The sequence below is a fragment of the Phalacrocorax carbo genome, chromosome 9, assembly GCF_963921805.1.
Source record: "Phalacrocorax carbo chromosome 9, bPhaCar2.1, whole genome shotgun sequence".
NCBI classification, from domain to species: Eukaryota; Metazoa; Chordata; class Aves; order Suliformes; family Phalacrocoracidae; genus Phalacrocorax; species Phalacrocorax carbo.
Window position 1 is genome coordinate 15268084 of NC_087521.1, and position 13601 is coordinate 15281684.

The following is a 13601-nucleotide window of genomic DNA, read 5'->3' on the forward strand; positions in this document are numbered from 1 at the left end:
GACTTATTGTGGTAAATTACTTTACAGTAGTGCAATTAAAAACTAATATTTTTCTACTCAGGGACAGCTGCATTTCACTGTTGGAGGATGTGATCACTGTTTGTATAAGTTACAAAGTCATTTGGTGTCCTTTGGGATAAATAATGCTTTATAAATATATATGTGACACGACCAGAAGAATTGTAGAAAGTAAATTTATATGTAGTGCATTCCTCCTTTCTTGACCTCTCACTGAACAGATGAACTTTTAAAGCTATTTTGTTTTAAGAAGGAAGTCACCAGGTTTTCAGCGGTGGTGTTGTGTTTTCTGTGACTGAAAGAAGATGCTAAAAAAAATGACCTTAGCATGGAAGGCAGGAAATTCCTTTGTACATACTCCCCCAGTTCCTTTTAATCTTGCCTCCCCATTGAGGTAAGACCGAGTAACACATATGATAGGGATTCCCTTACTTCATGTCTGTTTTTTTACAGATACTCTATTTTTAGAATTTTTGTTTACAGTTGACTGATCCTATTTTTCTTTCTTGGCTCACTCTAACCCACTGAAATGAAGAGTGAAGGAATGTCAGGTTCAATCTGATCTTTCTGACAGACTGCTCAGTTCTGTTTTTTTCCTTAGCTCAAATACAGACAGAGGGAAAGCAAAGACCTTCTGGCAGGGGACAGAGAGACTTACTAGTGCTAGAGCCAAAGGAGGCGAAAGAAAAGGCTGAGACCTCAGAACACTTATGCAAAGAGAAGAGAGAACATGCAGCATGTTGGAGAAAGCCATAGCAGACATAGGAATGTAAAGGAGACATTCTTTAAAGCTGGAGAGTCTTTTCCAGGAATAAGGAATTGTAAGACTTGTGAGATTCCCAGGACTATTCACCTGGAGTACCGAAGTACAGCTGCCCTGCTCCTGAGGAGCTGAGATTTCAGCAATGCTTCCTGCCTGGTTAGGAACACTTTAGCTGGTTTGTTTCAGGAGTCATCTCACTGATCCTGCTGCTTATCAGAATAGGCAGCTCTCTGCAAGGAAATTTGTTAAGGGAGACAATTTCAGCAGAAGCTCTGGTTTGAGCCGATGCTGCTGAGCTGCGGTAGTTTTGTACTGTGTACAGGAACTTTACAACCTGTGTCCAGAGGCAGCCACAGACTCTCCCTAATGGTCTGCATTACTAATTCAGCTAATTGCAGCAATTACAGTCAGCAGATACTGCTGGGAAGAGACGCCAGTACACTTCTTTCTAACATGCTGCAGTACATGCTGCTCATTAATTAGACCAGCAGAAGAAAAAGAAAAAAAAATATCACCAGCTGGAAATGCAAAGGAATGTGCTGGAACCTGTAAGGTTCATGAACAGTGACAGTTTGGTTTAAGCCTTTCAGAACCAGACTTTCCAGCCTGTCAGCCCAGTCGCAGCCACACCCCTGTTCACTTGGCAAGCAAGCAGGTGAGGTTGCATGTTGGGCATTCCTGACACATGCAGCAGTTCTTCATCATGCAACAAATGGGTTGCACAGATATTTACTACCTGGGTAAATAAAAAGGATTCCCAGCGCAAGAGGTGCATTAGCAGAGCACTAATTACTTCTGTCACAGTGGTGCATCTAGCAGCACAGCAGAGTACCGCTAGCTGCCTGGCTGATGCATATTGTCTGAGTCTATCTTGTACGTTTTTCTTTGCAGAAAGCATGTTCAGCCCAAACATGCTTCATACAGTAAGTCTCTCAGCAGGTGCCTTCTGGCTGGCCCTACATGGAATTGGTATTTATCGAGGAGCCCAGCATGTTCCAGCTGGACACATCTGCTTTGGCTGCCAGAGGACAGTTTGCCAGCCAAGCAAGTGTCGTAGCCCTCTGTACTTACTGCGCTCACCAGCCTAGTGCGGTCTGCCTTCTAACCTAAACAGCCCGACAGGCGCACCGCACCTGTGCACACCTGAAATATTCAACAGCACAGGATAAGCACTGTTCCTCCAGCAGGGAACTCCAGCTCCACGGAGAGCACACTAACACAGGCTTATCTGCAATGCTTGATACAAGTCAAACGTACAAGTAAAAGTTACAATTCTGAAGCATTTTTTTCTAGGATACTTAGCTGCTTCTGTAACAGCCTCTTGACTTGCAAGTATCTTATATTTCTTTCTCCTCTGTCCTTTTTCCTTCATTCCTTTCCTTCACATGCCAGACAACAGATGACATCGTTTCATCAGCTGAATGTTCCAGTGATGATGAAGATTTCATTGACTGTGAGCCCAGTACAGGTAAGTCAGGTCAGTCTTATTTTGCTTGCTTTCTGATTTCATTTGCAAAAAACAATGCATACATATATTTATATGTGTGTGAATGTATACATATATAACTATATATGTATATATGTGTGTGTATCTGTGTATATATATACGCTTATGTATATATACACCGTCTACAAAACAAAAATTATACAGCTAAGCATCAGATCCCATGGACTTGGCAACAGCAAAACACAGCTCTGTAGTCACTATATGGGTAATATAAAGTGGTCTGTATGGAAAGCCAAACTTCCTGAAAGTGATCCCAGCTATTAATAGTTCACATATTTGTAGCAGTTATTTCACTGACACAGTAGGAAAGCAAAACTATCAGTGTGGCATGTGACAAATGATAAAGATTTACGAAGTGGGGAGGGTGAATGTTTGAAAAACAGAAGAGAAACAAAAGTGAAACAATAATGGGTTATCAGCATTGTTTAATCTTTGTTAATTGCTCTGAAGATGGACTGTAAAAGGATACATTTGTCCATGGGATTTTGAATACAGATAACATGGTAATGTATTTATACTAATTTTGTTTCCTGTGAGCCCAAAGAAATTGGGGAGCACCAAAACATAGTTCTAACATAACAAAATTAGTAGTAATTCTTGCCCTGTTATCTGCAGTGATGCTTCAAAATGTATCCTTTAAAGAGTCAGAAGGACTGGCCATGTGGAACTGACTCAACTTCTCCCTTTCAGATACATTTTGATAAATTGATGGCTTTTCTTTCTGGTGAGATATATGATGTGATATCCAGCAGGCAACTGCAGTCTATTTTATTTCTTACAGGCTTTTTCAAGTCTTCTTTTTTGAGGCTTGCCATGAGTTAAGCATTTCTATAATAGAGAACAGACATCATCGAATTTCTGTGTACATTTAAAAGAAAAAGAGGGACTTTGGTTAGAATTCTTTGTCCTTAAAAGTGAGACATATAAATAGTTCAGGGTTGGGTTTTTTTTGTTTTGTTTTGCTTTGTTTGTTTGGTTTTGCTTTGTTTTATTTGGGATGATTTTTTTTTTTCTTTAAAAAACCCCAAGAAAGCGTTATAAATGTTCTATTTCTGGTTTCCTGAAGCCATTTGATTAATACAATAACAACATTAAAATTCATCCAAGACTAGTGCTTTCATATTTCTTTTCAATTCTTCATGCTGTACCTGCATTTTTTGGTAGAACTTGGTCCTACAGTAACCTGAGATTGGCCTTGCCTTGTAGCTGGGAACTTCCACCTGTACTCTTGACTTCCCTGTGATGGCAGGGAAGGCAGTGACACAATGACAGGTGCTAACAGATCGCTCAGCCTACTCCCATCTCTTTTTTCACAGATCTCCCTGAGTTTTTCAACTCTCCACCTGGCAGAAAAGCAGTCCAAATAATACTAGATTGTGAAGCACAAACAGTGTGGGTATTGGGATTTTAAAAAAAAGTAGTAATGAAATGCCAGCGTGGTGATTATCGTGAAAGTGAGGCATGAGATTAATAGGACAATGCTAAAAGGACTGATGTACCACAACTGATATGCAAGTGAGTGGGCAGGAATCATTTCATTAAAGCTTCACTAACATATCAAGAATTCTTTTCTTTTTTTTTTTTTTTTAATTCTGATTGCCAAGTATTTCAACTAAAGGAGAAAATGAGATCTTTATCAGACTCTGCTTGTACATCATTTTCATTTATGTTTCAATGCAGAAATCACAATTACTTCATTGGCTAGAAATTGTAATAGCAATGTTTAGCTTGTGCTGCCAGTGGAAAAAAACAAAGTTTGAGGAGAAATTTGGTAAAACAGGATGTTTAGCATGAAATTTCAGTATGCAGTATTTCTAGACTAAAAATACCTCTCTCCTGATGCAGTCAGAAATCTAACACTACAAACAGGTACAAACTGGATTTGTGAAAATGACTTGCCTTTGAAAATCCTACTAAGCATTACGGTCGGCAGCTATAAGTGCCTACAGACATTTGAATATCTGCTGTGTAAAATAATATGATTTGCTGAAAATCTGCCGAAGGACTCTTCTAAACTACTAGGCATTCTTGAAGATTTCACCCAGTATCTTTTATTGCACCCTACTCGTCCTGCATAGGATGGTGGTCTGCATGAGCCACTGAAATCTGAATCTTTTCTTGGGAGCTACTGTGGCACTGAGAATAAAAGTGAGCCTGATTATGTGTAAAAAAAACGTCCGCCAGGTGGTCCTTGCTGATGAAATTTACACTTCCACATTTTGAGTTTTCCTGCTCTCAGAGGTGTTGGTGTACAAAGTCGCCAGAAGGAGGAGGGATATGCAGGTCCTTTTTGCCTCCAAAAGCAAAAACTTTGCTCATTCCATCATAATAAGAAGGAAAAGTAATAGGTGCATGGTGCTCCTCATTTCGGTTTCTTCGTTTCCGTTCCCAGTGCATCCAGGGAAGGTAGAACAGTGTCTGCAGTACAGCCAGTATCAAAGCACTCACGCAGCCCGTTCCACTCTGGAGCACTAAAGCAATCTGAGCCAGCTTATCAAAATCCAGTTGTGCTGGCTTGGCTGAGCAGATATGTTTGCCTTTACACTTCAGCAGCCAAGTCAGGATTCTGGCCATATGCCAAGATCTGGTACTTAAATGTATACATTGTGGAAAGAAAAGATCCGGATTATCTTGCTTGTATTTTCTAGTGGGGGGGTTGGATTTTTTTAAATTTAAATTATTTTTTTTAATTGCGCCCATTTGAAGTTGCTTCATCCCGGTCTGTTTACAGTCAGTGTATTTTACGCTGCCTTCTGGCTTGCCTGATCCCTTTTGCAGCAAATTGAAAATTAAACGACCTAACCCAGCACAGGCTCCTTTTTGTTGCTCTGATAATGTGTAGCTTTTAAAGCTCTTGAGTTTCTGCCAAACGCCAGGACTTGGCCTTCCATCACCCTCAGTGACATGGTCCAGTAATGCAAAGGTTACTGAACTCACTGCTGCAGCTGTGAGATATGATATACATCACTATGAACCTGCTGTGCAATAACCAAGACAAGTGCAGCAGAGAATGTTGCCCAGCAAATGAAAAGCTTTCAGATTTCATATGGGTCAGAATCAAATCCCAAGTTCTAAATATATTACTTTGGTCTTGGTCCTGGATGAGAGGCAGTACCTTACAGAGTCCTTCTGAAGACTTCGGGTTTGGTGTACTCAAAGATTGTTCAAAAGATGGAAAATCCTGTCCTTTTGGGCTAAATATCATACGAGAACCATTTGCAAGGTCTTATTGCCACTTAACTCTCATTGTCTGTTGAATCCAAGACCTGAATCTCAGTAAGCGTATGATCTGCATCCAGATACTTGCATCTCTTTAAAAGAAGATGGTGTGAAGGCAATTTCCTTGCTCTAATCCCCTCAGGATTCTCCTGGCTAGTTTGAGACACTCACTGTAGCAGGCTGGCTACCACTCTATGCCCCTCTTCCAAAAGTGATTTCAGTGCGATTTCTGTAGATCCCCTTGTTTAGAAACCAGGAGCTGTCAGAGGACCTGTCCTGACTAGTTAGCCTGCAGACAGCCCCCATAGATGCGTATATATGCATAATGAATTATTCTAACAAGTGGTGGCAATGACAGCTGTGAATCCAAAAACCCATCCGTATTTTACATAATGAAAAAGAAGCCATTGCAGGTTCAGGGTAAAAAAAACCTCGCTATTCATCTTATTGCAGACAAACCTAGATACCCTTAGATCTCTAGATCTCCCAGAATGGCTGACTATAAATGATAAAGAGGGCATAAAACTGTTCATTTGCCCTGAAGAAACATTTACTTACAGTCAAGAGCGGTCCCTCTCTTATCACTATTGTAGATGTCGCTTGGCCCAGTACATGTTCAAAAACCTGCTTGTTTTTGCACCAGAAGCATGATGCTTTTACTCTGATATGAATACAGGACTCTCTTCTGGCCTGTTCCAGGGAGACCTGAGGCTCAAGTCCTCAAAGCGGGAACCAGGGTCACGAGTGTGTGCTTTTGAACACAGATCTGTGATGGTGTTTTGGTCCCTCAGCTGCTCTCAGAGAATGAAAGATTTGTAAGGGAAATATCTTTACTCCTAAATAGGAAGCACTGTGCCATTGTGAAGAAGGCAAGCATTTGTCTCTTTCCAGTGAAATGAGGAGCACCCCTACAATCTGATCTGATTGAGAATTCAAAGCCTTGAGGATTATAGTTATGCTTTACTGACAGCAGCTACTGCCGTCTCCTCATACCATCACCCTTTATCCCATTAAGCATGTCCATTAGTGCAGTGCTCTGGCATCAGGCAGGCTGGGTGCTGGTGGCTGGGCAGCTGATTGGGATCATAGCCCGAGCTACTCATTGCACTAATCAAAACAGTAAGACCCAAACACTCACCAGTTAGCCTGAAGTCCATGATGCAACCTCTTGAAATGGCCTGTAGGGCTTAACCCTAGCTCCCTGGCCTGACACAGCCTGTGTTTCTTCCTTGGTACAGTTGCCAGCTTTCCCTTCCTATCAGCCCAACAATTTCCTAGGTGTTTTTTTTTTCCAGATAAATTTATTCTGCTTTTCCCAAAAGGCTTCATATACCATAAGGTTGGCATTGTCTAATCAGACTGGTAAGTCTTTCCCATGAGGGACTGGAGACAGCAATACAGATGCCAAAATCTACAGATCTTTGTACTGGAAGTTACACAGTGTTTTGTAACTCCATACACAGGAGACACCTACCCTAGAAGTATGGTGTCTGTATCTATAATTTACTGGCCTGGACCCATCCACTTCAGGCTCCTGGTTTATGGGTTAGGACAATCAAGCTTCCACCCATGTAAGCTGGAGACCTGCACGCTGGCTGGGTCAGAGATTTATTTGCAGAAAACAAGCAGAATCTCTCTTTCAAGAGTCTACAAGCAGCCAGCTCAGTACAAAAAGCAGTATGCTGGAAGTGAAGAACCCTTGACTGAAGAGAAGTGCTGATTTGTCTCTTGTCCTCCATGAACTACATCAGTCTTTTTAAAGTACCCAGGGAATTTTCATTCCTCCTCTCAGAGAAACATCCTTCACGAATTCAGTGCCCAGTTATCCCCAGTCTCTCCCTCTGTCAAGCAGGAGCTCTGCTTCATTTCTCATGCTGTGAACAAGAAATGTCCTTTAAAGTTGGCCACATGCCTCAGAGTATGCAGAGAAGTAGGCTTCCCATCTCATGGGCTGAATACCATACAGACCTCAAGGAGGGGGAGTCATCCACAGCACTTCCCAGAGTATAATAACATCACTTGTTTGATGGAATTTCCTAGCTACAGTCTTACAGCCAAAACAAAACCAAACAAGTTTTACTGATCAATCATGCAGATGACTTATAGGAATTTTTGTTTTCTATTTTTATGTTAGGAATTTATACTGAGTTTGGTTTTCAGCATATTGGTCTTTTCTCCTATGTAAGCTCCAAAGGCGCCACCCATGAGGACATTTTATCTATATATGTGCTATATATACAGTGTGCATATATATCTATACGTGTATATGCTAAAGTAATAAATGACCAATATCAGCAGTAGCCCCTATCATCCAATCACATGTTTACACAGAAATTCATGCCTTCATCTAACCCTGGCATCCGCTGGTGTGAACAAATGCATGATATTGTTATTTCTTGGTGAACAAAGCACGTTAACTTCTTTTTTGTTAAACTTTTTTCTTTCTTCCTTTTATTTATTTGTTTACTTTAATTGATAGTTTCATCTACCAATTAGCCTGGGGGTAGGGTGGGGCAGGGAGAATAAAAGAATTATACAGGTATATCCATCGATATATACACACATACTCTGTGTATATATAGATAGATATATACATTGTATATATTTGAAGAACATTTTCTGTCGTTTCACCTCATTTTGTGCCGCATGAATTTTTGGTGATTGATATTTTAGTTTCTTTTATATTTCTTTCCCCTTTTTTTTGGCTCGTAATGGTGCCATACTGCTCTTTTTTTAATTTTTAAAATCATTGCTGTACTTTTCAATTTATATTTTTGGAGTTCTTCCAACAAAATAATGGTTTAACCATCTCAAGAAAGAGATATAGATCTGCAAACCAATAAAGGCAACAAAATCTTTTCTTGCCATCCTTAAGAAATCCACATTTTCAGACATCCCAAGAAAGTTGTGTGCAAAAGAATGAAGATTCTTACCCCTCCTTTCTTTTTATTTTCTCTTCTCCCTACCTTTTATAAAATTCTGCAAAGTCTCTCTCCTGTCTTTTCCCTCTTCCCTTTTTTTTTAACTGAGTTCGGAGAAAAAACACCCAGAAGGGAAAAAAGACTCCCCTTTACCCTGTGTTCTCCCAGGAACAACTTTTCAACTAAAGAAAGCCCTACAAAGTGCAGATGGCATAAAAAGAATTTTATTGCAATGCAGAGTATCTGTTGTATCTTTTATTTCTGGGTCAGTGCAAGATCATTTTTGTGGCATGCTATAGTTTAGCTGATTTAACTAACCATGGCCTTCATTAACCAGTGCATGGGCTGTGATGACGCCATCTTGTGTTTCATCAGAGCTACGCATTCAGGCTAACCGAGCAAGTCTGTAGCGTATGATCTGGGGGGATATTGTTTCAATTTTAATTTTTAGTTGTATTATAATTTCTTCTTTTTGGAAGAGTTATGCCGGTACCATCGGCTGCTTCTGGCAGCCTCAGCGTTATATATCTACTTTATTTTATGGGTTTTTTTGCTCTTCTTTTATTTCTCAGTAGCAATCTTACGTCTTGTCTGTGTCCATCTGTCTTGTCAGTGTGTCTTGGAGTCCATTGGTCCAGTGTTGTTATGTGATTCTGTTCTCTGTTCGTAAGCTGGTGTTCAGCCCCCTGCCGCTCTGTTGTCCCTCTTCCCCTCTCCTTCCCTTCCTTCCTTCCCCACCTGCCCAAGGGGGTCCACAAAGGGGCATCAAGCTTTGAATGACGTTCTGAGTGTCACCTCGAGGCTTCGGGCTCAAAGTCGTAAGGTGTCTGTGCAGCTTCTTTAAAAAGACAAAGTGTGCAGCTGGAAAGATTTCAAATTCAAACTCTCTTGTCATTTCACTCCTACAAATGGTTTACTGGCACAATGCTGAAGTGACTTCTTATACAGCTTTTTAGGGAATTTGTGTGTGCATGCTGACGTCTTAGAACAAGAACTCCTGTTATCTGTGACGTAGGCACCCGGAAATGCTATGCAGGGTGCAGGCTGTTATGGTAAATGGAAAGTACATAGGCCCTTTACAAAAGGCAGTCTTGGGAAGGGAATATCATCGTGCATGTGCAACTGAGATGATATCTATGTGAACGTATTTCTAAAATCCACAGTTCAAAGTTCATTTGTAGTTAGGAGACAAAAATGTAGGATGTTTTTATGATTTTAAGAACTGTGCATCTTCGCTCTGTGGGGTCAGTCTTCTGTTTGTTACTGTGTCGTGCCTACTCTTTACTGATACTGGTAAGAGCTGTCTGGCTGACGGTTACTTGTATAACTTGAATGCAATTCTGGAAATGTATCTGGAGTGTCTTCTGCCATACGCATAATAAATGTGTAATAATGCATAAGGCAGAAGAAAACAAGTAGAGTTTTCAGGTGTCTGCTTAGACTTGAAAGACCACTTAGAAAAAACATCTTTTGGCTTGTACAGTGGCACATTCCCCAGTATCCTTAATTCTGTTCCTACTGAATGAACTAGCCACGTTGGCGGCACTGAATGCTTCAGTGCATGAGGATATGATAGCTGGCAGTGGATCAGCTCATGTTAGTGGAGTAAGTGGAGGAAGAGGCAGCCAGTTTCCTTGCAGAAAATGTTCAGGACATCACAAAAAGCATGCTTACACATACTTTTAGCCTAGCTAAAATCCCAGTTGTTTTTCAGGAATTAGCTTGTTCTGCAGGGAAAATGAGATGCTGAAATCTGTGAACTTTTCTCATAAGACCACAATATAAGGCTTAGCTATTTAAGCAAAGAGTTACCAGAAGATGGAAGCGATGGGATATATTTAGGTCTCCAACATGGAATTATTTCATTTAATTATTTCATTTAAATTATCCAAGATATGGTTCCTGTACTTGCAGAGGGACAAAAAAACGATAGCTTTTCCTTCACAAATAAGAACCAGTGATCTTATGCTCAGTTTAGTTTTCTTAATTCATGTGTAGTCTGAGAAATGTTACTGAGTGCTATCAACTATAGCAAAACCAAATCAATACTTTAAGCATTCTCAGTTTAGGCTTTAGATCTCTATGTGTTTTTTACAACTATTAATTCGTATCAGATCTAAAGCTTTTTCTTGGGGATTGATAAAATAAAGTAACTGCTTATAATATTATAATATAAACAACAAGCTCATGGTTTTGTGTAATACTGCCCTCTGCCAGATAGACCAGAACAGTCCTGTTATGAAGCTAACAGCAAAAGAAAAAAACTTTTAAGCTCGAGTGGCAGGTGTTATTGGAGCAGAACAATCAGAATTTTAGCCCCCTCCATCATGAAGTTTGGGATAACCTTCATATTGGAGTAATGTGATGAGTAAATCAAGTGTCCAGTTGTCAGGACAGTAACCTCCAGGCTGTGGCTGAGCTGCTCGTCCTGCTGAATGGTTGATTTTTTTCACCTTAGGTAGCCTCTGTGACACCTGTGACTAGCCCTCCACTGCAGGGAGCAAGAGGCTCACTCAAGTGCAGGAGATGCCATGGAACATCCTGTTGTACTCCATTTTACCCCACTAATTGTATATATGGATTTCTGGCACTTTAAATAGTTAGTTTGTACTTGTGTTTTGTGTCTCAGGGCAGGCTGCTGGCTTCAGCACCCGTGGCATTTGTCACTGAGCAAGGGGGTTGTTGAGGGTTGAGTTGTTAAAGCCAAGGATAAAAAGCCTGAACTCTGGTGTACAACTCCCAGCTCTGCTGTTGATCCCTTCTGTGGCTGTGCATCTATATTGCTCATTTGCCTACCTGTAAGGCAGGGTAAATGAAATGTTTCTTAGTTAAATGAGGTGGAGATGAAGGGAAAGAAGGAGATTTAATTAATATTTTAATGGGCTTTGATATTCAGTTGCAAATTGCCATGTAATACACCAAAATGGTACTGCACTGCTAACTACCAAAAATGTACAAACATACAATGTCACCGTTAACGTTTTAGTACTAGGTGCTATCTTCACTTGCTGTGGCAAGTAACATTATTGTATATTTTTAAGAAGTAGATACAACTCCTAATCTGTTAATGCAGAGAGAAGCAAGTGAGGGATACAAAAGCCAAATATTTTCATGTCAGGGAATATTGGCGTGGCATCATTTTCATTAAATATCACTTTTTCCTCTAGAGTTAACAAATGCAATGGAATGAACTATGCTCAGGCCACATAAATTAATGACACAAGTGGACTACAATATGCAGATATTTTACATCGACTCTTCTATCACTTGAACTTGCATCCTGATCAGAATTTTTGTTCAGAAACTTCAGTTTCTCCAGCACGACTTAGCTGGTGTAAGTTTCCCTGGTTTTGCATCTACGGTCAGGAGGAGATCAGCATCAGACCCGCAGTCTGGCTACCTTGCCCTTGCTGCCTTCCAGTCTTTTTTTAAAGCGCGTTCTCTAAACTCGAAGCCATGTGCACTGTCACATTCTGGCAATCCCTCTAGTGTTGTGCCTATGTTATCAAGCTGACACATGTCTAAAATACTAAGATATGATATTTTCAACCTGCTGGGACTTGCTTTTTGTCCCTGTTAGCTTTGATTTTCAGCTTCATAAAATATATGGGAAAGAAAGAAAAAATAGCCACTGACACATTCAGTGGAAGAGAAGAGCTAGCGCATGACTCAGGAACAGATTTTGCATCAAAGGCAAACGTATGTATATTAGACCCTTAAATGTCTATAGCAACTGATTAGTTCGCTTTAAACAAGAAGAAACTATCTGATTTCTGGAAGATATATAATATCTGTTAGAGAGAAAATGTGTTAAGCATTTACAGATACTAGGGACAGAGATACACTTTTGCTCCTAAAGGGTTTTATTATATATTTCCTTCGGTCATCATGCCTAGACCTGAGGGTGCCTTATGTATTAGAAGCCTAAATGTACTGATGTTCACATGAACTACAATGCCTAGAATGATACCTTGGTAGAGCAGGATTCTAGTTCCACTTTCAACTCAAGTAGATCATAAGATACCAAAGCTTATAATAATGTTAAAGGGGTTATTACCTTGCCTTCATTCTGCCTTTCTATTTCAGTTCCAATTTATTAATCACAAGAACTAGAAATGAGTGCTTTATCCCAACTGTGAGCAGCTGGGAGTCTTGGTTCCTGAGTGATATGAAGTGTTAACACTTACGTTAAATGCTGTGTGTGGAGCAGGAGACAAAGATCATACCGGTTTTGAAAGTAGGGGTAGAAGCAAAAAAAAAAATAATTAGACTGACTTGATTTGAAATCTCAAATGTTCACTAATTCAACAATATATTTTATTCCACATTTTCATTGCGCTAATAAAGACTTTATTTAAACCTTACAAAAGAGGCACACTCAAGGATTCATTTTTCTGCTGCTGAGCCTCATAAAAACTCAAGTTATTTGGTCCCATGGGGTGGTGCTGTAAGGATCATCGGCTCCTCTCTTGGCTTTCAAGAGGAACTACAACTATTTTACAGGCAAACATACAAAATCTCAAAATCAGCTTCTTTTAGAGCAACAGAAAAATTCCAACACTTTTGTCTCTTCACTGGTTTCACTCCATCTCAGTAGCAAAACAATAAATGTCAGAGGCAACAGAAAGGGGGAAAAGTTGTTCTGACTTGGCAGGAGAGCAGAAGTGCAAAGCAATTTTGATCTTAATTGTTTGTATTTTTTTAATGGATGTCAGTAATTATTTTTTCCGTGGTACTGAAACCAGTATGGCTGATATTAAGTACTAGTTTTAGGGACTACTCATTTTCACTACTGAAATCTTGAGGGCTTCTTAAGTTTTATATTTGACAGACAAAAAGAGAAAAAAATAGCCCTGTATTTAGTTCAGGGTATTTTCTAGAGTATCAAAATATTATTTTTAATTTTTTCTTCTCACACTACTCCATGAAGCAACAAATCTACTATGGAGTGCCTGGAGATCTGTATTTCCCCTAACACCTGTGGTTCTTTTGTATGCTAATCTTTTAGTGTTGAAACATAGATCATTAATATATTGCAAAGCATGTGCACACACTCTCTCTCTCTGTCTACATGTGTGCATATTTATACACCTGTTAATGCTATGTTTATGTTCTGGCTAAAAGGAGCATTTTGGGGAGCTGAAGTAGGGGAGTAGAATAAACTTGTTTAGGA

The 13601-nt window shown here is 39.9% G+C and overlaps 1 protein-coding gene across 4 annotated transcripts in view; it reads left to right on the plus strand.

Moving 5' to 3' along the window:
* The window catches only part of NRXN3 (neurexin 3), a 971499-nt gene that overhangs the window by 930259 nt on the left and 27639 nt on the right, over window positions 1-13601 (plus strand). For 3 of the 4 annotated variants that reach the window (XR_010374442.1, XM_064460500.1, XM_064460499.1), the window contains one exon: window positions 2174-2249. Coding sequence is in view for 3 of the 4 variants with exons in the window: in XM_064460500.1 (XP_064316570.1) it covers window positions 2174-2249 (76 nt within the window). In the remaining variant the exon portion in view is untranslated. Of the gene's footprint in view, window positions 1-2173; window positions 2259-13601 lie in introns of all 4 variants that reach the window. The other variant, XM_064460498.1, reaches the window with a different exon arrangement.